At 42.8% G+C, this 26,092-nt stretch overlaps 1 protein-coding gene across 3 annotated transcripts in view; it reads left to right on the top strand.

Annotated features, from left to right (window-relative positions):
- Positions 1 to 26,092, top strand: part of DOCK1 (dedicator of cytokinesis 1) — a 534,315-nt gene that overhangs the window by 434,505 nt on the left and 73,718 nt on the right. For all 3 annotated transcript variants that reach the window (XM_082423165.1, XM_082423166.1, XM_082423167.1), the window contains exons 32-35: positions 1,056 to 1,114; positions 12,351 to 12,499; positions 22,597 to 22,682; positions 22,869 to 23,025. In XM_082423165.1, coding sequence (XP_082279291.1) covers positions 1,056 to 1,114; positions 12,351 to 12,499; positions 22,597 to 22,682; positions 22,869 to 23,025 — 451 coding nt within the window. The remainder of the gene's footprint in view (positions 1 to 1,055; positions 1,115 to 12,350; positions 12,500 to 22,596; positions 22,683 to 22,868; positions 23,026 to 26,092) is intronic.

Below are 26,092 nucleotides of genomic sequence, written 5' to 3'. Positions count from 1 at the left end.
CCAGCTGTGATGCTCCCCAGGTTGAATTCTCCAAAAGAGGAGCTGCTGGGTGCGTTCGTCTTTCCTGGTTGAGATTCTCGCAGGGTCTGCTGTCCTTTCCTGCTGTAAGTGACAGACAGGTGCTTAGGGTACCCGAGACTTTGATAAAGGGCAGCAGCCAGCTGGGGCTGTTGATTTACCAGCCGGGATCTCTACCTGTGGAGGTACAAGTCGGTCATCTGTAATCAGAGCTTTTCTTCCCACATCAGCTGACATAAGGAAGCACAGAGCAGGTGCCACGACACAGCTGCTAAACTGTAACACTGTAGGATAATTTTGCAAATTATTATTTGTAATATAATCAGCCTTTTCCTTAGGCAATAAAGGAAAATGTTAAATTGCTCACAAACTAATAAAGGTTTATCTTCTGAAGCATCAAATTCTGTTTACTCATGAAACACACACCCCCTCTGCTGACCCACTGGGAAGAAAATTAGCATTTATTTTTGCTGGTACATAAAAACGGGGAAATGTTTGTTGACATCTTTTGGTGTTAAGCCCTTCCTTACATTGAAAATGATAAAGAAAGAGCCAGGAGCTGGGAGCTGTATGGAAGAGGCCTTCCCTGCTCTGATTGTCTAAGACTCCAGGGCTTAATTTAACATGTGAGAACCGCTTATTGTGTGCCGGGCTGTAGGATGTCATTTGGTGTCTGGTGCCTGGATGCTTATAACATGCGTGGAAAACAAACTCCCCCTCAAGCCAAGGAGCCGGGTTCTCTTTCTCCTGCCATTAGAGACTGAAGAAAGGAAAATACTTTCATTTCTCTCCACCACCTCCCCAGTGTTTCCACAGAGGGGAGGATATTATGTAATCTGTGGTGATGGGAAAATGAGATTCCCTAGCTGGATTCCTCCTCCTTCGGTTCCTTTTGGTGGCAAAAGAAGTTGATGCCTTGACACTCTCTTTATTTGTCTCAGGGATGGGAGAGTTTCATTGCACTTAAAAATAATCCAAGTCTGATTTTCAAATGCTCCATAGAGTGACTCAGCGTTTTTCCTGTCCCTGGTTTTCAGGTACGGAGATATGAGGAGACAGATTGGCTTCGAAATCAGGGACATGTGGTACAACCTTGGTGAGTAACCGGGACTTCAGGGCATCAGGGTGAATATCGTGACTCGGTCGTGGGCGATGCCGTTGGTCCTGTTTGTCAGCTTTGGGGCATCTTAAAAATCTGAACAGCTTCTGTTCTTCCGAGAGCAAATGCTACCTTTGCAGTAAGTGCTTTCAGTGAATAAGAGATGGGAGACCAAAGTAAAGGGAAGAAAATCTGATTGGTGGAGAAAACAGAAAAGTCAATAGAGCGCCCTCTTGTGTCGGGTGAGCACAGCTCTGCCTTGGAACTCTTGCTCCTGGGCAACATTACCATTCTCTCTCATGAATCAAAGCATGTAGCTCATCCTACTGTTATATATTCCATCACTTACTGTATTCAGTTTCACATAATCTACCTTCCAAAGGGTTTATTCGCCAACTCAAAACTGGACCCTGTATTTAGGTATACTGCCACCAGGTGGTGGTAGGATGAGTACTTGTGCAATCAAAACAATAAGGGATATGTGTGTTTAAGATAAGAAATTAACATAGGCATTTATCGCTATAAACTTCCCTCTTAGTATGGCTTTTGCTGCATCGCAAAGTGTTGGTATGTTGTGTTTTCATCTTTCATTTGTCTCGAGATAATTTTTGATTTCCTCTTTGATTTCTTCTTTGACCCATTGGTTGTTCAGGAGTGCAGTTTTAAACTTTCAAGTATTTGTGCATTTTCCAATTTTCCTTCTGTTACTCATTTCTAGCTTTATTCTATCATGGTAGGAAAGGATACTTGGTATGATTACAGTATTCTTAAATTTTTTAACAATTGTTTTGTGACCTAACGTGTGACATATCCTGGAGAATGTTCCTTGTGCACTTGAGAGAAATGTGTATTCTGCTGCCGTTAGGGGAAATGTTTTGTATATGTCTGTTAGGTGCATTGATCTATAGTGTTGGCTTACTGGTGAAGAAAGATCTCAAATAAACAACCCAGCTTTACACCTCGAGGAACAACAACAACCAAAAAAAAAACTAGGCCTAAGCCTAAAGTCGGCAAAAGGAAGGAAATAATAAGGATTAGAGCAGAAATAAACAAAATAGAGGATAGAAAACTTCAATAAAATTAAGAGTTGGGTTTTTGAAAAGATAAACAAAATTGACAAACCTTTAGCTCGATTACTAAGAAAAAAGGAGAGGAGACTCCAAAAAATAAAATCATAAATGAAAGAGGAAACATTACAACTGATGCTGTAGAAATAAAAAAGATCATAAGAGACTACTGTGAACACTTATGTGCCAGCAACCTAGAAGAAATGGATACATTCCTAGAAACATACAACCTACTGAAACTGAATTATGAATAAATAGAAAGTCTGAACAGACCAATAATGAGTAAAGAGATTGAATCATCTTACAACAAACAAAAGTCCAGGACAAGATGCCTGCACTGGTGAATACTACCCAACATTTAAAGAAGAATTAATGCCAATCCTTTTCACTTTCCTGAAACACTGAAGAGCAGGCAACACTTCTAAACTCATTTAATGACATGAGCATTACCATGATGCCAAAGTCAAACACACTACAAAAAAAAAAAAAAGAAAGAAAGAAATCTATAGGCCACCATCTCTGATGAACACAGATGCAAAAATCCTCAACCAAATACTCGCAAACTGAATTCAACAGCCCATTAAAAGGGTCATATGCCAGGAACAAGTGGGATTTATCTCTGGGATGCAAAGGTGATTCAACATATGCAAATTAATAAAAGTGATAGACTACATTAATTGAATGAAGGATAACAAGATTATCTCAATAGATACAGAAAAATCATTGGACAAAATTCAAAACCCTTTCATGATAAAAACTCAACAAACTAGGTATAGAAGGAATGTAACTTAACATAGTTAAGGGCATATATTGTCAACTAATATCATACCTAGTGGTAAAAAACTGATAGTTTTTCTCTAAGATTGGAAACAAGACAGGATGCTCACTCTCACCCCTCCTATTCAACGTAGTACTGGAAGTCCTGGACAGACCAATTAAGTAAGAAAAAGCAATAAAAGGCATCCAGATCAGAAAGGAAGAAGTAAAATTACCTCTCTTTGCAGATGACATGATCTTATATGTAGGGAACCCTAAAGACTCCTCCAAAATGTGTTAAAACTAACAAACAAATTCAGAAAAGTTGCAGGATACAAAATCAACATAGAAAAACAAAGTTGCATTGCTATACACACTACCTGTAAAACAAATTAAGAAAACAATCCCATTTTCAATAGCATAAAAATGAATAAAATATTTAGGAATAAACTTAACCAAGGAGGTGAAAGACTTGTACACTGAAAATTACAAAACATTGATGAAAGAAATTTAAAGAGACACAAATAAATGTAAAGACATCTCATGTTCATGGATTGGAAGACTTGATATTGTTATCGCTATCAAAATTCCAATGGAATTTTTTACAGACATTGAAAAATCAATTCTAAAAATCATGTGGAACCACAAAAGACCCTGAATATCCAAAGCAATCCTGAGAAAGAACAACAAAGGTGGAGGCATCATACCTCCTGGTTTCAAAATAAATTACAAAGCTATAGAAATCAAACAGTGTGGTACTGGCATAAAGACAGACATATAGACCAATGAAACAGAAGAGAGAGCTCAGAAATAAGCCCACACATATGCAGTCAACTGATCTTCGACAGGAAACCAAGAATACACAATGAAGAAAGGAAAGTACCTTTAACAAGTGGTTTGTGAACAACAAATAGTGTTGTTAATACTGGATATCCACCTGCAAAAGAATGAAATTGGACTCTTAAGCCATACACAAAAAGCAGCTCATAACACACTAGAGACTTAAACATAAAACCTGAAACCATAAAATTCCTAGAAGAAACCATAGGAGAAAAGCTTTTTGACCTTGGCCTGGGCAATGATTTGGAAATGGCACCAAAAAGACAAGTAGACTACATCAAACTAAAAAGCTTTTGCACAACAAAGGAAGGAAACAGTAAAATGAAAAGTAATGGGAGAATATATTTGCAAACCCCATGACTGATGAGGGATTAATATCCAGTATATATAAGGAACTCCTACAATTCTATAGCAAAAAAACAAATAAACCAATTAAAAAATGGTCAAAGGACTTGAATAGACATTTCTTCAAAGACGACAGACAAATGGCCAGTAAGTACATGAAAAGTTGTTTAACATCACTAATCATCAGGGAAATGCAAATCAAAAACCACAGTGAGCTATTGCCTGTTAGGATGGCTGTTATGAAGAAAATAAATAAAAGATAATCATGTGTTTGCAAGGATGTAGAGAAATTTGAACTCATGTACACAGCTGGTGGGAATGTAAAATGATGCGTATGGAGGTCCCTCAATAAAATAAAAATAGAACTACCCTATGATCCAGCATTCTCACTCCAGGTTATATATTCTAACGAATTAAAATCAGAATCTGGATATCTGCACTCCCATGTTCACTGCAGCATTATTCACAATGACAGAGATATGGAAACAACCTAAATGCCCATCGACAGATGACTGGGTAAAGAAAATGTGGTGTATATATGTACAGTGAAATATTATTCAGCCTTAAAATAAAAGAAATCCCATCATATGAAAAAAAAGGAAGACCCTGAAGACCACTGTTGGATGTGAAGTAAGCCAGTCACAGATGGGCAATTACTGCATGAATCCTCATACATGAGATCTCTGAAGGAGTCAAACTCATTAGAGCAGAGAGCAGAATGGTGGTTGCCAGGGGCAGGGGTGTGCCGAGGGAGCAGTGGGGAGGTGTTGGTCAAAGGGTGAAACGTTGAAGTTTTGCAAGATGCATACGTTTTAGAGATCTGCTATTCAGGTGATGCCTCAAGTTAATGATCCTGTATTGTACATGTAAAGATGTAAGAAGGTAGATCTCATCTTAAGTGTATTCTTACAATAAGCAAGAAAAAAGTAAAAATGATAAATTAATACAATTAATTCGATTTTATTAATAAGTGAATTAATTACTATGACAAGGAATCCTCTATTAAAATGTTAGCCGCTGTGACATGTCATTCTGTTGGGTATGTTCCTTATAAAGGAATAAACAACTGATTATCATTTGGTGTCTCCTCACCACCTTTATGTGTCCTCTGTGAACCTGGCCTCTCCTAGTTGAGATGAAGCTCTTCCTGGCACCTGTCCTCAGCTGGTTTTGTGCTGAGGTGCCCCGGGCATCTTTCTTCAGCACCACTCCCGGTCCTGTGCAAGCTCCTGCCTCTGAGTTGCCCAGGCTCTTCTTCCTTCTCTCAGATTGGCACACGAATCCTACCTTGGCTGGTTGTGGGGAGGGCTTCCACTCTCCCCATCCCCCAGTGACTTTTCTTCTCTAGAAGGAGGCAGGCCACTGCCCACTTTGCTCTCTAGTCACCCCACTGCATCCGGGTTTCATTTGTTCCACCAGGGCTGGGGTGCCTTAGCTCTATCCCAACCTACGTGCTTCTGGAATAGCTTTCTTCGTGGCTGGAGAGATGCCCTGATGTATCTACATTCCTTGGGCAGAACGAAACGAGGTGACAAAACTAAACACGGTTTTCGATGAAGGCGTGGCATGGGACTCCACCGCCCTCCTGATGGCCCTTTGAGCAGACGGGGCCAGAGTTCTGAGGACCAGCCCTGCTACTTGGCTTAGCGGTCAGCACGTTCACAGCGGCTTCTTTTCAACTGAAGCCAGGTTTCCTCAGAGGCCTTTGACTCCTGATCCTTCTTGAGTGCCCGGAGGTGAGCAGAAGTGTGTGAAGGAAGGCTCTGTCGCATCTCTAGGGAACGTTAGGAGAATTTCCAAATACTCTTTGTCTTTCCGTTTATATGAAGGATGGAGTGTTTTTCAAATGGCTTTTCATCCAGAAAAATAAATGTACAACTCTTTGGGGGGGAAATCGATACTCTGTGGATAGTACTAAGAACATGGAAATTAAGAAGTTTGGTTTAACATGAGGCGCCTGCTGGGTTCTCAAGAATAAAAATCCAGTGCGAGAGCTCCCAGGTGGAGAGAAGGAGCTGGTGGGGATGGCTTCTCTGCCTGTGCTCTCAAGTCGGAGGAGAATCCGCTCCCCATCTGCCATGTGGGTATCAGTCCTGGAGTCAACGGGGGACCCCTTAAGGAAACTCTCCGCTGGGACTTTGCTGCAGCAGCTTAAACGTCCAGAATCAAAGTACTGGCTCTCGGTGTCAAAGCGCTTGGCTGCATCTCCAACACAGAACCTTCCAGGCACCGTCCCGTCCTTGGTCTTCCTGCCGTCCCTGGGGAGAGAGCGGGAACCCTGGGCTCCGAGGGAAGAGACTTGATGAGTTCCACTTGAGTTTCCATCCTGCCTTGTCCCTGCCTGGCTGCGTGACTCAGTCGGTCTGGGCTTCCCCCACTCAGCTTTCTAGGCTGTAAGATGCAGAGGCTGGACGGAAGTTTTCCTTCTAACGCTGAAGCTCAATAATGCTTTTTTTATATATATGGTGATCTCGGTAGTGAAATGCTAAGGCTCCTAGAACCGTTCATGATTCATTTTAATTGATCCTGCTCTGACAGGTTCATTTGTCATGTTTCCTGGCAGGTCAGACACTGTGGGACTCCTGCCAGGAAGGTTCTGTCTGTAGCCCCAATTCCGAGGGAGGGGCAGGTGAGGGCGGGCAGGAAAGTTCAGAGAGATGGCGTGGAGGGAGTCGTTCTCGGCTGGACAAGTGGGAGCCCAGGGCTCTTCTAGGTGCCAGAGTCCAGTGGGTGATGGGCTGCACCCACTGTGGCCAGGCTTTTCAGCGGGGACCTGATGTACCTCTGCATGCGGGCCCTCTGAGGTCATCTTTCACCCCGGCCCTTCCAGAGAGAGTGACAACACCTTCTGAATTGTTCAGCGTCACCTCTAAAGTACGAACTGTGAGCTAGTCTGTTTCCCCTGAAAGGACCGTTTTAGGTGTGTTTTCAAATGCTTCATTCCGAAATGCCTTGGTCATATTTTTCTCCTCATTTAGGATAAGTAGACACAGCCACCCTGGTAGATATTCAGACTGGTTTTTAACGCCCTAAAAGGCATCCTTCTTGTTTGATTAGTAGCTGCTGTCTCAGCTCAGCTCACCCGGGACCCTCCCCTCCTCTCTGACTTTCAACTGAAGGGCCACTTCCTGGCTCAGAGGGAGCCTCCAAAAGCCAGCTCAAGCCCAGGCTGGCCTGACACATGGGCGTTCCTGACACTTGGGTTTTCTTTTCTTTTTTCTTCAAAGTATTTTCAAGGTCATCTCTGGAATCCCTAAGATCGAGCACAGTTTGAAACTGACTCCTCATTTGCTCTGATTTCAATGGAGGACAGTGAGATGGGCCCAGGGAACCATGAGCTTCTCTGTGAAGCCACCTCTGGGCCCTCGTGAAGCCTCCAGTGGTCAGAATGGTCGGTTCTCTCGACATTATGTCATTACGTTCTAAATAGGCTGAGTCAAGTGACAGAGACTTTTGATTTGCAACATAAAGGATACAGTTAAGAGAGCAAATGTCCCATCTCTTCCCTGTCCATTGCTGATTGGAATACAGCGATGAATGCATCAGTTCTGCGTTTGGCAGCTTTCTACCAGGACCTTTGACTCTGGCATGAGAAACGGCCAGGAGGTCAAGTGTAAACTGTGACTGTGGTCAGTGAAGGGCAGGGATTTGGTAACAGCAAGAAATAATCATTAACCCACGTGATTGGGTCCCTTGCTTATAAAATAATTAAATTATGTTTGAAAGTTAAAAAAAAATAAATAAACATGTCGGCTGCTCCCAAGATCTGGCCCAGCTTCCCCTCAAAATGGCTAAGGCTAGCCCCGTGGGGTCACCTCCAGCCACCTGGCCCTTTCTTTGCTTCTCTGAATCTCAGGTGTTGGATCCTGCCCGCCAGGGTCGTTGCTGAGGATGCCACTCTAGAAATTGAGGAGAGCACATCTCCGTTTCCTAAGATGTACACAACCTATTTTCTACACAACTTTTGAACAAAAAAAAAAAATTTTTTTTCAAATGGGCTCAGGTTTGAGATCATATTGGCAGTCTGATCTAGCCAGCTCCACCAAGAAAATAAAAATAGACGTCAGATATATTTATCCTCTTACAATCAGTCACCTGTCACTGGATCGGGCCCTGAGCCGAATGTGCCGTGAGACCGTTTCCTTCTCGAGTCTCTCCAGTCACACGTGTGGTGTGAGCGGCCCAGAACCCACCTCCTTGCACAGCATTAGAGCAAGGATCCAGGGTCTTTGTTGCTCAGTTTAATGCAAGTGCAGAAACAGTGCTGCCCCATGGGACAGAGCAGCATGGGGTTGTTTTTTTTTTTTCCTCCCAAACCTGTCATATTTTGAGTGTCAAAGGAGAAATCAAAGGCAGACTCTCTCCCAAAAAAGGCGGGGGGCAGGGAAAGCGGATGTGCTTATTTACTCAACTCTTCGGTTATTTATCAAAGCACACTCTGTGCGGCAGCCTGCAGAGCACCTGATCTCTCTCTCGCCTTCCTCACCTCGATTTACATTTTGTTTGTTACATACAGCACCCCGGAGCCCGGAGCCCGCAGTCTCTCCAATCCGTCCAGAACAAATGTGCTAGCAGCAAGATCTTTATCTGCCAGGCTCGGTCTGGGACATTTGTCATGCAGGGATTCCCTTCATGGGTATTTTTGGAGACTTGGAAAAAATTGCGTGCTTTTCATTAAAACCCACATACAATGGGGCCTAATCCGTTGGACTGGGTGATGGAAATTTTTGCTCTGTCTAGTGTATACGAAGATTTTCCTGGGATTAGACGATGTTTAAGGTCCCGGATTTCTGAACACTCATGATTGTCAAGAGATCATCCAGGCACCCAGGGGGAGGCCGGCTGATGGGGGAGAAGCCGGCTTCTCTGAGACAGCGCGGTCTGGTTCCCAGGGAAGAAGCTCTGTGTTTTGTCACTAGAAGAAAGACTCTCCGTGGGTTTTTAAGAATTGAGGAGTGGTAACCAGGAGTTTGGCCAAGGTGACCAGAGTTGATTCCCATTGTGATCCGATAATTAGTTTGTTCTTCCTTTGTCTCAAAAGGAGAAAAAAAGTAAATCCTCTTTTTCTTGAAGCCTACATTTCAGGAGTCACCTTGATTTCCATTGATTCCAGACCTGAGTTCATCATTAAATTTGAACAAGAGATGCTCCAGGGGAAATCCATAATGCAAATGTCAAAAAAAAAAAAAGGAAGAAAGAAAAAAGACGAATACTGGAGAATTGCATCCAACGCTTACTCACCTTGAGGACCATTGGTTCTCCGAGGTTAAACCCTGGGGATATCACTGTGGCTGAAGCTCAGTGCTGGCCCCCAGCCAACGTGTCCTGTGTTAATGGGAGGGGTAATAATCAAAGCTGAGGACACCTTCGGTTTTGGAACATATTTTTCCAATCCCTGCATTCGCAACCACTTGTTTCTCCCTTATACGATCCTCCCGGCCTGGAACAATAAAGGCTGTCAGTGACAGAGCCCTCTGTGACACTGCAGTTGTGGTTGATGAAGAACTCTTTGTCACCAGCATCTGTTTTCTGAAACATTGGCTTTGACATTTTTTAGGCATAATACAAGAAACGTGTCACCTGAGAGACTGGATATAATAGCATTTTTAAGAGAATGCTTTGCATCACTTACATGCTTTTCAGAATCATTAAGCACTTGGGGAAGCGATGAGAATCGTGTTATATTAGGGCCTTAGTCAAAGTATTATTTAGTAAAGGTTAATAAGATTTTAATTATATTCAGATTCCTTGTTGAAGGTTACATTTTATGTACGTGTCCACCCAATACAAATTTCTGAATACTTTAATTTAGACCACTTATGAGGATTATGTATTTTGTTAAGGGTCTTTATTTATAATAGCCAAATTTGTTTAATGGCTATGGTTCTCTTTACAGAAATCTGCATTAGCTGAGTTATAAAGAAAATGAAATTATTTAGTGTATCCATTGTATTTCCAGATTGTGTAAAAATATTAGTAACATTGATTAACTCTGGATGAATTACGAGTGTTAATAACAAAATGTCACAAATAATTCATTCAAGCATTTAATTCTTGTGCATTCTTCTATTATATGTTGGAAACAAAAAGATATAAATTGTAATGGGGTGAAATGAAAATAAATCAGGATTTCTGAAATTAAAGATAAGAAGGCAGGAATTATAAAAGACCACTTCCATGATGGGACCTGCCTCTAAATTTAATCATATCATCTTACATAAAGTCAATGCCCCCTTTTTTCAGAAATGAGTTTTTCAGCAGCTCCTTCCCTCTGGTGGCCTTTTATCACTTCAAGTTCTCTGGAAGTTCACCCACATCACTCCCAGCCCTCAGGAATTCAGATGTAGCAGGGTGTGGAGGCCACTGCTGGGGTGAGGCAAAATGGCAGCAAAAAACGAAAAAATGAAAAAAGTGGAGATTTTGCGTTAGCAGTGTCTGAGTCGAAGGCAGAGGCCTCAAAAGGTGTGATACCCAGATTTCCAACAAAATAATTGAAATAGAAAAGAAAAAAATAAATAAAAAGGTTTGGAGCCTGTAAGAATCCTGTCTCTACTTTCTGGGGCGCCCAGTTTAGAAGTGTGACACCCCAGGAGTGCTAGATAAAATGACAGGTCGCTGTCCTCTGCATCTGGGTTATTATGACAGCACACAGGTAAGGGAGTGCTGTGGACAGCCAGCATCGTTTCTATTACCAAGAGGTGGAGAGGCCTAGTGTCCTGGAAAGATCTTGTGACAAGCGGGCAGAGCACGGGGGACACAGCTGATGCTTCAGAATCACAGACCCAGGTTCCAATCCTGCTCCACCATTTCCACTGAACAGCACGCTGGTTTGGGGAAATTCGCAGTTTCCTCATCCGTAAAACAGGGTTCAGAATGGCACCCCCGCTGGGGGAGGATGTCATAATGGGGGCAGGGGTATAGGAGAAATCTCTGTACCTTCTGATCACCTTGGCTCTAAAAAATAAAGTCTATTCAAAAATAAAATACGGTCTGTTTTTAAATTTTATTTATTTATTTATTTATGGCTGTGTTGGGTCTTCGTTTCTGTGCGAGGGCTTTCTCTAGTTGCGGCAAGTGGGGGCCACTCTTCATCGCGGTGCGTGGGCCTCTCACTATCACGGCCTCTCTTGTTGCAGAGCACAGGCTCAGTAGTTGTGGCTCACGGGCCCAGTTGCTCCGCGGCATGTGGGATCCTCCCAGACCAGGGCTCGAACCCGTGTCCCCTGCATTGGCAGGCGGATTCTCAACCACTGCGCCACCAGGGAAGCCCCCGGTCTGTTTTTTAAAAAGAGGAGAGGAACGGTAGCCGTCTCACAAAATTATGTTGAGAATTCAGTGAGACTCTTTCTGTGAGGCTTGTCATGTAGTCGTACTTAGTAAGTGTTAGCTAATTTTATAATATTCATTATTAATCATAGGGGCAGAAGTATGTGCTTAAAAACAACTTCTGAAAAGTTTTCTCAAAAGTTGTTTATAAGCACATACTATTGCCCTTGTGAATTATAATGAATATTATAATCTTATGCTTTAAAAATCATATCTGGACAAGATAGTTGGGATATAAGATTAATAAAGTAGCTATTTTAATAAGCATTATCCAATCAAATAGTAAGTCAAAAAAGGCAGAATCCTTTCCATTTTCACAGCTTCACATTCTGAGGTCTGGTTTTGATTTCTCTGATCAGTCACTCGGAATGTTATAGAGATCCCTTGACATTATTTACAGAGGTTCCAAATAGTAAACTCTTTTTCATGTGACGTTGCAGACAGAAAGGGCCCAAGAGACCACCTGCCCTAACCCCTTCACTTTATCAACTCTTGTTCATTGTTCATAAAATGAGATGCCAAGGGTCCCGTCTCCCAGCCCTGCTCTTTCCAAAACTGGGTACCCGTAAGCTGCTCACGCCCCGATGTGTGTGATGTAATTGTCTGTTTGTGAAATGGCATTTATCGTCAGTAACAGACAAATCATGACTGCAGGCCTTATATTGGGTAGATTTTTTTTTTAACAGCTTCACTTACACTATTTGGAATACAGTTCACTTCTTATACTAAAGGCTGGACACACTCAAAATTGTTGCCTGTAGGTGAGAAATGGATACATATTCCCAAGATCCTAGCATTCAAAATCACAATGATCTGTGTAGTTTTGTTTCTGTCCATTGAAGCTCATTTCAGAATCCTTTTTTAAAAACATTTCTGAATAATGCACTTCTTTATTCAAGGTCAACACAAGATAAAGTTCATTCCAGAAATGGTCGGCCCAATATTAGAAATGACACTGATTCCTGAGACAGAGCTTCGCAAAGCCACCATCCCCATCTTCTTTGACATGATGCAGTGTGAATTCCATTCCACCCGAAGCTTCCAGATGGTAAGGACGTGGGTGTGCAGTAAGTGGCTTGTAGAGAAAAGGGGGACAAGCCTGGGTACCTTGAGACGTATAGATGGTTCTCCAGTTACACATGCTGAATATGGAAAACATAATTCCCTACAGCTTAAGAGAGAAAAGTCCTGGACTCTCCTTGTGGAAGAAGCCTGTCATTCTTAGGGAGGATCACTCTCGTCTTTAGAGAATGTCGTTCTCCATTTTTAGCTTTTACTTACTTTTAAGTGGATTTACTGACACATTAAAACTGGGTAAAACTCTCTCTCTGGCCCTCCTTTGTATGTGCACTAGAGCTTTTGATCAGATGTTACTGTATTCTGTCAGACTGGCTGCTTCTTACTGAGTTACGTTATTTCTAGGTGTAAAGTCTTTGCCTTTATTTTAAGTGTGTGCCTTGGTCTTTCTACCTGTGCAATGGAACTGCTGAAAATTCCATAAAGAAAGTGTATGTGAAGTGCTAGAAACATCCTGTATCAACATGAAGGCCAAAATCTGAATAATTGATATGTGAGCAGGAACAAAATCTCCTTCCCTGGATAAGTGTGGTGTTAATGGATTCCTAGGTGGGTACGCACAAGCCCACACACATGCACATACAATGGACTTCTCCTTTGTGTACTAATGGTTTGGTTATGATGCTTTGCAGGAGGCACGAGAAAAACCCAGAGATAGGGGGTCCTCTAAATTGAAAACGACCTCTGTTAAAATATTATAGTGATTCAGGGGAGTTAATGTACTAAGCATTTTACATAAATTTTTGAGGAATTTAGAGAGAAATTCCTATAGTGAATGGAAATCAAAACTGCATCAATCAAGGTAACATGATTTTAGTGAGATCTAATATTTAAAGAGGAGGTTTTCCTTCCTCACTTTTGTACTTTCCAGTTTCAGAAACTTTGAATAGTTTATAGGCTTTAATTGGTCAGTCTTCGTCATTATTGCATGAAGCTAGTAGCCACGAAGAGCAATTTTACAATTTCCCAGAACAAAAGACAGATACAAAGCCCAAAGAAGCCCTGTCAGTGAGTAAGCACGGCATTCAGACACTGAAGTCTGGGTAGACCCTAAAGGCCTGCTCACTCAGGAACCACCTGGGTCTTGAGCAGATCACTGACCATCTTTATGTCTCCAGCTCAGAGCTGTAAAATTGGTATGAAATAGAATCTTTTCGAAAGAGCTGTTGTAAGATATAAAATCAAACCCATAAAGCCCACCCTTCCTTCCTTCCTTCTTTCCTTCTTTTCTTTCTTCCTTTTGGGTGAGGAAGATTTCCTTACATTTATTTATTTGTAAAATTAGACTATTTTGAAAGAGCAACTCGTTTGGTTTGGTTTCTCGGATTCACCGTCAGCCTTTGTACACGTGTGGTGTCACATCGTAAACATTGTCCCCTTTTTGTGAACGTTGTTCTTCTTGTTTGTCAATATATCAAGGACATCCTCGACTGCAGCATAGCTACCATGATTTCAAGGATGGTGTAACCTTTCATAGAATGAGTGGCCTCATCCTTTCTGATCCGTCCCCTTTAGTGGGGCATTTAGGTTGTACTCACTACTATGAATAAATATGCGGTGAACATAATCATGCATGTAGCTTGAATTTGTTTTGAAAGTTTTCCTGTTGTACAGTCTCAAAAATGCAATTGCTGATTCAAATTATTTTTTGTGACTTTTGACATTACTGCCAATTGATCTTATTGCCATAAGATGTGACCCATCCCTACTGCCACCGGCACGAAATCATGGCCCCGTCTCACTGCCAACTCACCAGAACTAGGAACTGTAATTTAAAATGCTCTTCCCTAGGCTGCAAATGCATCAGATGTTTTGAATTTTGTATGAATCAAGCCTCAAAGAAGGACCTTATGGAAAGATGCTATTAAATTAAAGAATCAGGTAAAGGAGAAAAATGTATTTATATAGATAAATGTTACTAGCCCGGGAATGTAAGATCAAAAACCTTTAAAACATTATGTCAGTTGTCATTCTTTCAAGGAGTCTTTGGGTCAAAATAAGGGCCGTTGGAATTGAGAGTTTGGTTTCTGAATTGTTCTCATCCTCCCATTCGTTGTCTCACTCCTGTTTCACCATAGTTTTAAAATGTCTTATAACCGTCTTATGTGCATGTGCTTCATTTTCTCCAGTTCACAGAGTTCTCAGGTTTGTCAGTAAATGGCCCAAAGTTGACAAGAGTCACAGCATTTTTGCCTCCATTCTCAACACCCTGTGCCCAGTAGTGGCTTCGGAATCTGTCCCAACATCATGAGACATCTTTCCAGAAAACCAAATGGTTTAAGTCGTACCATGAAGTAGTTACACCCATTTAATTCCACCTCACAACAACTTCCTTAGCCTAAAACATGCCTCACTTGGACATGTGTAAATAAAAACACAAACATGAAGACAAAGGTCCACAAAAAAAGAACCCACATTCGGGCTAAGTGTAAACAGCTGCTCGAGTTTTTTGGTGAAGAATCCTTGGCCATTTGTTCATTGTGTTGTCATCTGCTTGTACCCTCACAGACAGGTGGTAGAACACCTCGAAGGTAAAAATCAAGGCAGAAAAACGAAAACTTGTGAAAAAAAATCTCCCTGCCATATTAATGTGTTCTGGTGAATTGCGAAATGATCAATTTCCTTTTCGTTGAGACATCTCAATTTTTCTATTGACCTATCTCAGCCTCCCGCGGGAGGCCACGTGGATGCCACGTGATGTCATCCTTCCCAGCTCTGCTGCTTCCCCATCATCCCCGTTTCTGCCTGGCTCCTTGTCATTCGGGTTCACGTGTCCAGTCCCACTGGCCTGGCCTTGGCTTGCTCTCTTGGCCTCCGTGGTGGGTTGCAGTGACTTGTGGGTTCTTCCTCTGTCTCATCCCCAGTGTCCGTCTGCTTCCCTCACCCCCTATCCCAGGGCTGTCCTGGACCACAGCATTTGTCTCTCGACTTGCTGTATCTTTTCTGACTCCCTTCTGTTCTCGGTTCAACTCTCATCCTCCAGTGGCTGCTGTCCTGAAGCACAAGGCATGCCCTCTGTTCCTTGTCGCTGATGCTGGTGAATATGTGTAGCTGCACATGCACAGAACAGCAGGGCACAGCCTTCCCCGCCTCCATCCAGGGAGCTCCTAGGGTAGAGTCCAATTATCCAGCCTTATTAGTCATATGAACAAGGCTTAAACTGGCTCGACCTTCACAGCAGATGTGCAAACCTAATGGAGTTAGGGGAAGATGAAAGTTTTTCATCTTTACAGAACTTTAGTGTTTTGAACATGTGACGTAGCCTTGCTTTTTTAGAGCTTGCTGTATCTCTCAGAGCTTGCTTCCCTCCAGTGCATTAGTCCCAGTGGATACGTTCTCTTCTCACTTTCCTTGGCATGCGTCCGATCTTCAAGTCATCCCTGCAGGTGTGTTCACTGTCAGCCACTGTCCCCCGTCCCCACCCTACCCTACCCCACCCCAACCCCAGAGATCCCAGAGTAGCGTGATTACCCTGAAACTGAAGACCTTGGGAAATCTTGGGGGTTTTTTTGTTTTGTTGTTTTGTTTTTTTCCAAAGGAGAGACCTTATGTGTGAAGATTTCAGGATCTGCCCAGCTAGCACGGAGAGGTTTGGGGGCACCCTTGTCTTAGGGCCTCTTACATCATCCAGTGGACCAGCTGAGCCATGTAACCACAAGACGAGCCTTAACTAACGCTTCCCCCATCTCACTGAGATCCCTGCCCCCAAATGAGTACCATCCTGAGTCTTAGCCTCACTGGATTTTGCTTCAGAAGAAAAGCATACCTTTAAATTCTCTCGTAGCACCTTTTTAAAGAAATGCATTTGTTATGTCTTTGGAAAATATAGAACTAACAGCTGAGAATTGCAGCAAATGACTATTTGGGCTCTTAGACCATTCATAAGAATGGGATGGAAAAGGCTCCCCAGCAAAGTAATATTTTCAATCATGGAGCTATTTTCTGTCATCTTCGTGAGGGTCAGCAAAATGCTCCACAACTTCCAGAAATTCCTATTTAGTTGTAAAAATATTAGAATGTGAGTAATCTTTGTGTCTGCAGTGTTTCCAAGTTCCTGTTTGAATAATCTCTTCCTACTACCCAGGCTGGTAACCTTAAGCAAATAATTGAATAACCCAAGTGGATGCTGGCAGCTTCTGCCACTTGGTGGCAAAGCCAATATATTTTGAACTGTAATATGAATGTGAATAAGTTTGGTGGTGATTTTATCTTGTATATTCTTTTTTTTTTTAAACATCTTTATTGGAGTATAATTGCTTTAACAATGGTGTGTTAGTTTCTGCTTTATAACAAAGTGAATCAGCTACACATATACCCCTATATCTTATCTTGTTTATTCTTCAGTTCATTAGGATTTTGTTGATTGGTTTGTTTTTGCTTTCACTTAAAAAATAATACTTGCTTCTGTCGTTTTGGATGATTAGAGGGGAAATATGGCCCAAGAATTAGGCTTTTATTTCACTGAACCCCAGACCCAAAAGTGGTCCAAGAGATCATGGAAAATAATACCCTGGACTCTGAGAGTTCTGATGGCATTGAATCCTATTAGAAAAGCTCTCCAGCAAAGAGATGCCTAGACTCCCATAATCTCCTTTAACCAACAGGACTTACTGTACAGACTTTTTCGTGGAGTCCACTGTCAGTGAATACAGCCCTAAAATCTATCCTCGGTCTGGGCTGTATAGCAGTGGGGCACAGCTACACCTGTCCGAGGTGTTGCCAGGTGTAGCAGCCAGTTCCCCCGCCAGGCTGCTGCAGGTCTGGGGCTTGGGGCCTCTGGGCTCATGAGTATTTCACAGAAGCTTCAAGGTCACTGAGCTGCCCGCTTGTTAGACGTAGAAGGATGTGGGGATTTTAGAAGGTGGGATATGGAGTGCCAGAGGTTAATTAAGTGTGTAATTAAGTTTACAGAGTGGTTAAGCAAGAGGAATGCAATATACATCAAAATATTAGTGTGTCTGAGTACAAGGATTAAAGGCTGAGTGATAGATTTGGGGGGATCATTTACTTTTCGGGTGTCAGCATGTGAGCCCGGAGCCCCAAAGGTGTCAGAGAAGCAGGCCGCTCTGTGCCAGGCCAGTGCCCTCTTGGCCATGTGACCCACACAGACACAGTTCAGTGACTTTCTCTCCCGCAGCCCCCCAGTGATGCTGAAGAGAAGGTCATGGTTCTGCAGTGCTGTTGGATTGGACAATTCCAACGGGGGGTGCAGAGCCAAAGAGAATCTAATTTCCCGAGCTCTCTAACACTACGGGGTGGTCTAAAACCATGGTCCTACCTCCAGAACCTTGTGAGAAGCTTTTCTTAAAAAACAGAAAGTAGGGCAAAGTGCACCCGTACAGGCAGACCCAGGAGATATTGTAGGTTTGCTTCCAGACCACCGCGATAAAGGGAAATCTCAATAAAGCGAATCACATGAAGTTTTTGGTTTCCCAGTGCATATAAAAGTTGTTTATGCTATACTGTAGTCTCTTAAGTGTGCAATAGTATTATGTCTAAAAACGCAATACCTTAATTTAAAATACTTCATTGCTAAAAAGTAAAAAAATACTTTATTGCTGAAAAATGCTAACCATCATCTGAGCCTTCAGCGAGCCATAAAGGCTGCTGGAGGGTTTGAAATATTGCAAGAATTACCTAAATATGACATAGAGACACAAAGTAAGCAAATGCTGTTTGAAAAATGGCACCAGTAGACTTGCTCAATGCACAAACCTTCAATTTGTAAAAGATGCAGTAATGCAAAGCGCAATAAAAAGAAGCATGCCTGCACCCAGGATTATTTGCGAATAATTTAGGGTTATTTAGGTTATTATTTAGGGTTATTAATAAAGGGTTTCGAAAGAAACCCTTTAGCTAATGCACTAAGCTGACCGCGGTCCTAGAGCTCAGCTTTCTCCCAGCTCTTGGTAACCTCTAAGCGCTTTACCCATGTGGTGAGTTATTTGTGCAAACCTTTCCATCCTGGTCCTCCCTTGCTCTGACATAACCCCAGATCTCTTCTGTAAATGTGTCCCTGGATGCCTGGAGAATGCAAGCCTGGTTTTTATACACTTATAAATGCATTATAGCAAGAATGGTAAATCTAAGCCCCAACAGAAATGAAGCATTCCAAACCAAGGAGAACTGGCTTTTGGATTATCCACTGCTGAGACCCTTCACTCCATGATCTCCTAAATTGGAGCCAATAACCTATGGTTCACAGTGGCAATGAGTGGTGAAAGCAGTGGTTCTTTCTAAGTTAAATGAATTAACGATGATGTTAATACATGACCCCTGAGAGCGTGGCTCCCCCACCACCACCCAGACGTCCTCCACTGTGTTCAACTTAATAGCAACCTTCTGAAAAGCCCTATATACGTGGCCTCTTATGTTTCATATTCTCAGAGGGCTGCTGGTATCAGATGCTTAGCGATGCTCTGCTCAATATTTTAAGTTGGACACCCTGTGGATCTTTTCGAAGCCATATTAGTGTTTCAGAAAAGAGAGGAAAAGATAATGATTTTGCTTATCACATGAGTGAGTCTCTGCTACCTTTTGAACAACACAGTAAACCCTTGCTGATTTTATCCTAACCATAGAGAATCCTTTTGCAAATCACCAGACAGCATGCATTTACAAGTAAGGTAATAAGCATAATTTTTATAAAACCAGCTCTCCTCTCTCAGACTTACTTTCTCCAATTTATTTGGACAGGATCATTTAATTCTGATTATGATAACAGTTCACAGCACAGGAGCAAACTGATTCTAGTATATTTTGTAAAAATTAACGAAGGCCCTAGAATTCGAGGCTGGCTGCAGATCTGTGGAATTGAATCCTTGCTGATAAACGGAGTAGGGTTGCCAGGTGTTTGTGCAAATTACAGAGTTTAGACTAGAGGTTAGTAAAATTAGAATCAGCTGTGTTCTTCTGATTTACTTATCATTCATCCACTCTTTTTTAGAAAACATTAAATTCATCAGTCAAAATTTGATAAGCAGCATACTTAAGGAGCTGGAGCTTCCTTTATTGCCCTTGTTTGTGACAGTGAGGTTTATGTGGAAGCAGAGAAAACATGCCATTTCCAGAAAGTAGACTCCGAATTCAAATACCTTCTGATTAACTAGAGATGAGCAATTTGAAATGCCAGTGTGTGCTTGCCAATGTTAGGATAAGGTATGTTTTTCTTCATTCTCTAAGCCTTCTTTGTTGTATGCTCCTTAAACATGTGTGGAATTGAATCATGTGTTTTAATTAAATTTAGTCTTATTTTGTCTCTCGATTATTTCTTCTGAAGAATCAGCACTCACCACTTAATATTTGGCATTCCCATCACGGAAGATGGGGCTGCCAACTTTTGGTCTAGTGGCAAGCCATCTCTCTTGTGCTAGTTTCCAAGAAGAACCGCCTTTTGCAGAATTTTCTTCTGTAAGGAACAGAGTAATAGCGGGTTAGTATCCAAAGGTTGTTATTATATAGTAAAAGTCCTTATCATGAGATCTCAGGTGAACAAAAAGAAAGCAACTCATGCTTTCTTCTTCAATAGAACTATGCTTTTTCCTCTGTTCCTAAAATCCCTGAACTTCTTAAGCCCAACAGAATCGAAGAGGGTGTTTATTTGGGGGAGGAGGCAACGGAGCAGAGAATTGCAGGGATTCACTGAAGTCCTAGTTTTTGTGATGTTGCTGAGTCCTTGATGTCAAGCAAGAATCAGTACTTCTCTCCAGTCCTGTTTTAAGCCTTTGTTTCATCTGTAGCATGATGAAATTGTGGCTTCAGGCAGCGTGCCCCGATCAAGGTCACGCTCTGAGACCCCCTCCTTGGGTCTCACCAGCCCCCTTGCCTTCTGCTTCCCAGGGTCCACAACCAGGTGACACTGCAGCAGCTGTGCCCTGGGTCCCCAGTGCAGTAGACGGTGCCTGATGGACCTGTTACAAGCACTTCGGTGAATGTGTTCACCACTTGGCTTGTGTGGCCAAGAGAGCAGGTTGTGTCTTAGCAACCTACTGGCCCACTCCTTTGGGGCCCTATTCAGCCCTCCCCAGCTTCAGTGTAACACCAACTCTATCCAATAATTTATGTGCACATAGCACATTCATCCCATTAGAGTATCCGTGTCAGGTGCTGTCCTAGGAGTTGGGAATACAGCAGTGACCAAGAGAGAAGAAAATTCTTTCTCTCGCGCAGCTTAAATTCTTATGGGATCCGAGTAATAGTTGCCTGGGGAAGCAACATCTGAGCGTATATTTCACAGGGATCCCACTAGAGATGATCATACAAAGTGAAATAAGTCAGAAAGACAAATACCATCTAATATCACTTATATGTGGAATCTAAATTGTGACACAAATGAACGTATCTACGAAACAGAACCAGACTCACAGACATAGAGAACAGACTTGAGAGGGGTGGGGGAGGGAAAGATTGGGAGTGTGGGATTAGCAGATGCAAACTATTATATAGAGAATGGATAAACGAAAAGGTCCTACTGTATAGTACAGGGAACTATATATTCAATATCCTGTGATAAACCATCATGGAAAAGAATATGAAAAAGAATATATATATATGTATAACTGAATCACTTTGCTGTACAGCAGAAATTAACACAACATTGTAAATCAACTATACATCAATAAAATGTTTTAAAAAAAAGGGATCCCAGAGACCCTTGCATACATGCCATGGTCTGCTTGCTTTGTGAACCCTGAATTCAGCTGTTGTTTCCTTCAATTCCTCCTTTGCCCATCTTCTTTCAGTTCAGCGTGGGTGCCGCCATCTCTAGGGAGCTAAAGCTCTTTCAGCCCCTGCTTCCTACCTGGCCCACATCCATTAGTAACTGCAGGACCCCCTTGCAACAGGGGCACTCACCTGGCCAGAGTCGCAGTACTGAGGTGGCTCTGAATTCTGCCAGGGATGGGGGACTGGGCAGCGAGGATGTTATTGAGGTAGTTATTTCCAGCCTGATCGGCCATGGGGTCCATGACCTCTGTGAAAACATTTTAGAGAGTCGCTCTTCTCCAGAATTTAGAGTTTTCCTGAAAGCATGAGACAGAGAAACCATCAGTTGTGAGAACCCTTTCCCACCATGATATTCTGGAAATCCAATCAGAAGCTTTGGGGAATTCAAGGAAAGGCCTGGGATGGACCTTTTTGAGGTGTCTGCTGGTCTGTCTGAAAGGCATTGCCCCTCTTGTTTTTTATTCTGTTTTTCACCCAGAGTGAGGTATTTCACTAGGATCCATCAAGGAATGGCAGGGAAGTGGCCCTTTGCCTGTTTTCAGATTGCAGAGAACTCTGTGGGCAAGTGACACAGCATCTGTTCTTTTCCAAGAACCAAGGAGCTATTTTAACTGTTACTTGTTCGTAAAGATGAACTTTGGGATGTTTGTTGCTCCTTGATTTTTCTTCCCTATAGTTTCCTTGTCTGTCTTTCTCTGGCTCTTGCTCCTGTGATCAGAATATGCATCAAGGCTTCATTAACCAGGGAAGGAAAATGAAAGATTCCCCCTGTGACAGGGGCTCATCAGAAACCCCCAGGAGTTTGGGAAGGACAATTCTTTTTTTTTTTTTTTTTTTTTTTAAATTCAATCCTCATCATTCATTATTTCAGCATTTACTCTTTTTTTTTTTTCATTTGGACTTTAAATTTATTTATTTATTTATTTTTGGCTGTGTTGGGTCTTCGTTTCTGTGCGAGGGCTTTCTCCAGTTGCGGCAAGCGGGGGCCACTCTTCATCGCGGTGCGTGGGCCTCTCACTATCGCGGCCTCTCTTGTTGCAGAGCACAGGCTCCAGACGTGCAGGCTCAGTAGTTGTGGCTCATGGGCCTAGTCACTCTATGGCATGTGGGATCTTCCCGGACCAGGGCTCGAACCCGTGTCCCCTGCATTGGCAGGCAGATTCTCAACCACTGCGCCACCAGGGAAGCCCCGGGAAGGACAACTCTTAAATGAAATCTGGCTTCAAAGGTGTAGGGCAACTCTCCGATGATGATCTGTCGTCGATTTATGTATTTTTGATGCTCAAGTCACGAAATGAAATATCCACCATGCTGATTACTTACGCTTTCTCTGTTTAATTATAGTTTGAAAATGAGATCATCACCAAGCTGGATCATGAAGTGGAAGGAGGTAGAGGCGATGAGCAGTACAAAGTGTTATTTGATAAAATGTAAGTGTTGATTAACAGTGGGATTTATGTCAGAATAGAGACAGAGAGACTGTAATTAGACGACAATGAACTTTGTAGCCCAGAGATAATTAAAAAGTGTTAATAATGGAAAATATTTTAAATTGCACCTCAGTCACGTTTCTTTTGCTGAGTGTGATTAACAAGGTGTGTGTAATTATTTTTCAGTCTCTTAGAGCACTGCAGGAAGCACAAATACCTCGCCAAAACGGGAGAAACTTTTGTAAAGCTCGTCGTGCACCTGATGGAAAGACTTTTGGATTACAGAACCATCATGCATGATGAGAACAAAGAAAATCGCATGAGCTGCACTGTCAACGTGCTGGTGAGTGAAAAGTTAAATATCCGGTCTTCCCAGGAAGCCGGAGATTGAACCAGAAGTTCAAAGCCTTGTGAAAGCTGGCCACAGAGCTTTGCAGAGCAGGACACAGCATGCTTTGCCTGTTTCCTTGGCTGTGGGAGGGAAGGAGGAACGAAGAACTGTTTGCATATCTGCTTTAAGCACGTCAGCGATCATCTTCCTTCTGGGTGTTTTCACACTGTTCTTCCCCTGGTTCAGAATGATGAGCCACCTTATTTTGTAATCAGGGCAGCACCCTGACGGATGACAGAGCCTAAGTGTTTCATTACTAGGAGACTGTAAACATGTCCTGTAGTGTGTCGAATGGTGGCCTCCGGAATATAGGTCCACATCCTAATCTTCAGAACCTGTGAACGTGACCTTGTTTGGAAAAAAAACGCTCCTAGCAGATGTAATTAAGTCAAAGATCTTGAGATGAGACTGTCCCGGATTACCCAGGTGGGCCCTAAATCCAATGACAAGTATTTTTATAAGAGACAGAAAAGGAGAAGACAGAGACCCAGAGCAGAAGACCACGTGAAGAGAGGAGCAGAGATGGGAGTGACGTGGCCACAAGCCAAGGAACACCTGGAGCCACTGGAAGCTGGAAGGGGCAGGAAGGAAGCTCCCCTAGTCCCTTCAGAGGGCATGTGGCCCCGCTGCCACCTGGATTTCAGACTCAGGCCTCCAAAACTGAAAGAGAATGCAGAGCTATTGTTTTAAGTCCCCAAGATTGTGGTAATTTGTTATGGCAGCCATAAGAAACTCGTGCATGGCCACATGATGGCTTGGGTGAACTTGACCACCGCCATCCACTGGCGTCTTGCACAGCTGCTGTCACTGTGACATGTTCAGGTTCTGTGGACATCAGTTTTCCACGTAGTTGTGGTGCATCAGGGAATGCTTCAGGGCGATGAACTTCTAGGAGGCTTTACGACAAGCTCAGCTGCAGGGCATGGCTGGTTGGCCTCGTGGCTCTCAGGAGCCATGTGACCACCACATCTGGCTCCAGCGCTCTGTGCATCTCTCTGCGTCTTCCTCCTCTGCTGCCTCCTAGAAGCTAGACAAGCAGACTCCTGGCCCTGGTAGTGTTTTCCTCAGTTTCCCCCGCCTGTCCCAACGCAGGAACGCAAGGAAACACTGCCTGGTTTCTTCTCTTTACTTCTCTGGGTTGTCCTCATCACCACCTGGTTGTTGGGTAGCAGGTGGTTGCCCTGCCCTGACTTCCCCCATTCATACGGACTTGTAGGCGCTTTGAGCTTATGGGAGCGGACTTTTGTGCCAGGAGGAGCAGGACACATCATTCATTCTTGAAAATCACCAGAGATGTTTGGATTAAAAAGATAAACAAAAAGGAATATTTTTCACCTTCCATCTCCTTTATTGTCAACACCGAATCTGAGCTTTGCCACAACGAGCTGGCCGCTGAAACCTCGCACAGTCTCAGCCCTACATTCAGGGGCCGGGCAACCAGTTTTGGCCGATGATAAACATTTCCAGAGCAAGTTTTTTTTTCCTTGAAAATCTAAACACGGGGGACTTCTGGTTTCTGGTCCAGTATGTAAAAGGAGCTAGGAAGTCGTTATTCCTCTCCTCACAACAAGGAAAAAACTGGCAAACTGAAAATCAACAACTCTTCTTCGATCCACAGGGAAAACTCCTGCTCCCAAAATTGTGATACGGAGAATCACAGCCTCCCGGAGCAGAAACGAACGCTGGAGCCGGTACTGGACTCCTTTTACCCAGTACATCGTGGCCACTTTCAACATAAAATAACAAGGTGTCTTAAAGGGAAAAAAAGGTGCAGTTTGAAGAGACAGGACATCAGAGCTGGGCTTGGACATGACTTTAGAGGTTTTAGAATTGTCAGACTGGGCATTTAAAATGACCATGATAAATACGCTAAGGGCACTAATAGAAACAGTAGACATTATGGAAGAACAGGTAATATAAGCTGAAAGATGGGAGTTCTAAGAAAGTATCAAAGAGAAAATGCTAGACACTTGCAGAATGAAGAATGCCTTTGGACTTATCCATAGACTGGACATGGCTGAGGAAAGAATCATTGAGCTTGAAACACCTAAATATGTTTGCATGTGCGTCATAAGGGTCGGGGGCCACTGTAGGAGTTACTGGCATCCATCCCTGAGATCTGGCCCACTGGCTATGTTTGCCTCTCCCATCCACCTGTAGCCTGACTGTGCTAGGGCGGCAGCGAGCTCTGCCCCAGATAAGGGCCTCGATCGTTTGCTGAGGAATGAGCCTGGCTCTTGCTCTGTTGTCTTCCTGCATTCTTGCGTCTGTCCGTAGGAATTTATTTTGATGATGCCAATGTGGTTAACACGAAATAGAGATCAGTGTCTTTCTGCAGGAGAGAAACAGAAACCTTTTCAAAAACATTCCCTACCATGGGCATACTTTTCTAGTGCTCCCTCTGAGCTTTAAGGAGGATCCAAAAGGCCCATTTGTGTCCAGAAGGAAGAATTATTATTATGTTGATTAGGTTTCCAGCTTTGACGATTGACTACTATTTGTTTCAAGCAGGATCTTTCATGCTCACCAGGATGCAAAACCTAGTGGAGAAATGGTGACAAGCTCTGAACGGGGCCTTTTGTCAGAATCAGACTCAGAATCAGAATCAGAATCAGGGTCAGAAAAATAAGGTCCTGTGAGGACACCTGAGATCGTAGTTCCTGACGTTATGGTGTGTTCCTCTCTCATCCTGAGATTATCGGACATCATTCACTTCCTTCAACTTGAAACATCCTGAATCATTCCATGAAGAGTCAAGTATTCTATTCTTAACTGTTTCCCGGGGAGGATAAGATGGATCCCAGACCATCACACTTCTTTCATTTAAAAAATAGAGATCCATGGATGACAGAGAAACGAAAATGGATTTCTACAGATAGATGTTCTGTCTCTCAATATTCACTGCCAAGAACATTTAATCATATAAATATATATCTAACCTCCGGGTCCATTTTTACCTTTTCTCCTGGTACTTTTCTTGTGAAACAAATAGAGTTTCATAGACGTGAATATGTCTCTC

This window comes from Balaenoptera physalus (assembly GCF_965194825.1).
Source record: "Balaenoptera physalus genome assembly, chromosome: 14".
Lineage (NCBI taxonomy): Eukaryota > Metazoa > Chordata > Mammalia > Artiodactyla > Balaenopteridae > Balaenoptera > Balaenoptera physalus.
The sequence above is the reverse complement of the archived record's forward strand: the minus strand, read 5'-3'. Positions and strand labels throughout refer to the sequence as shown.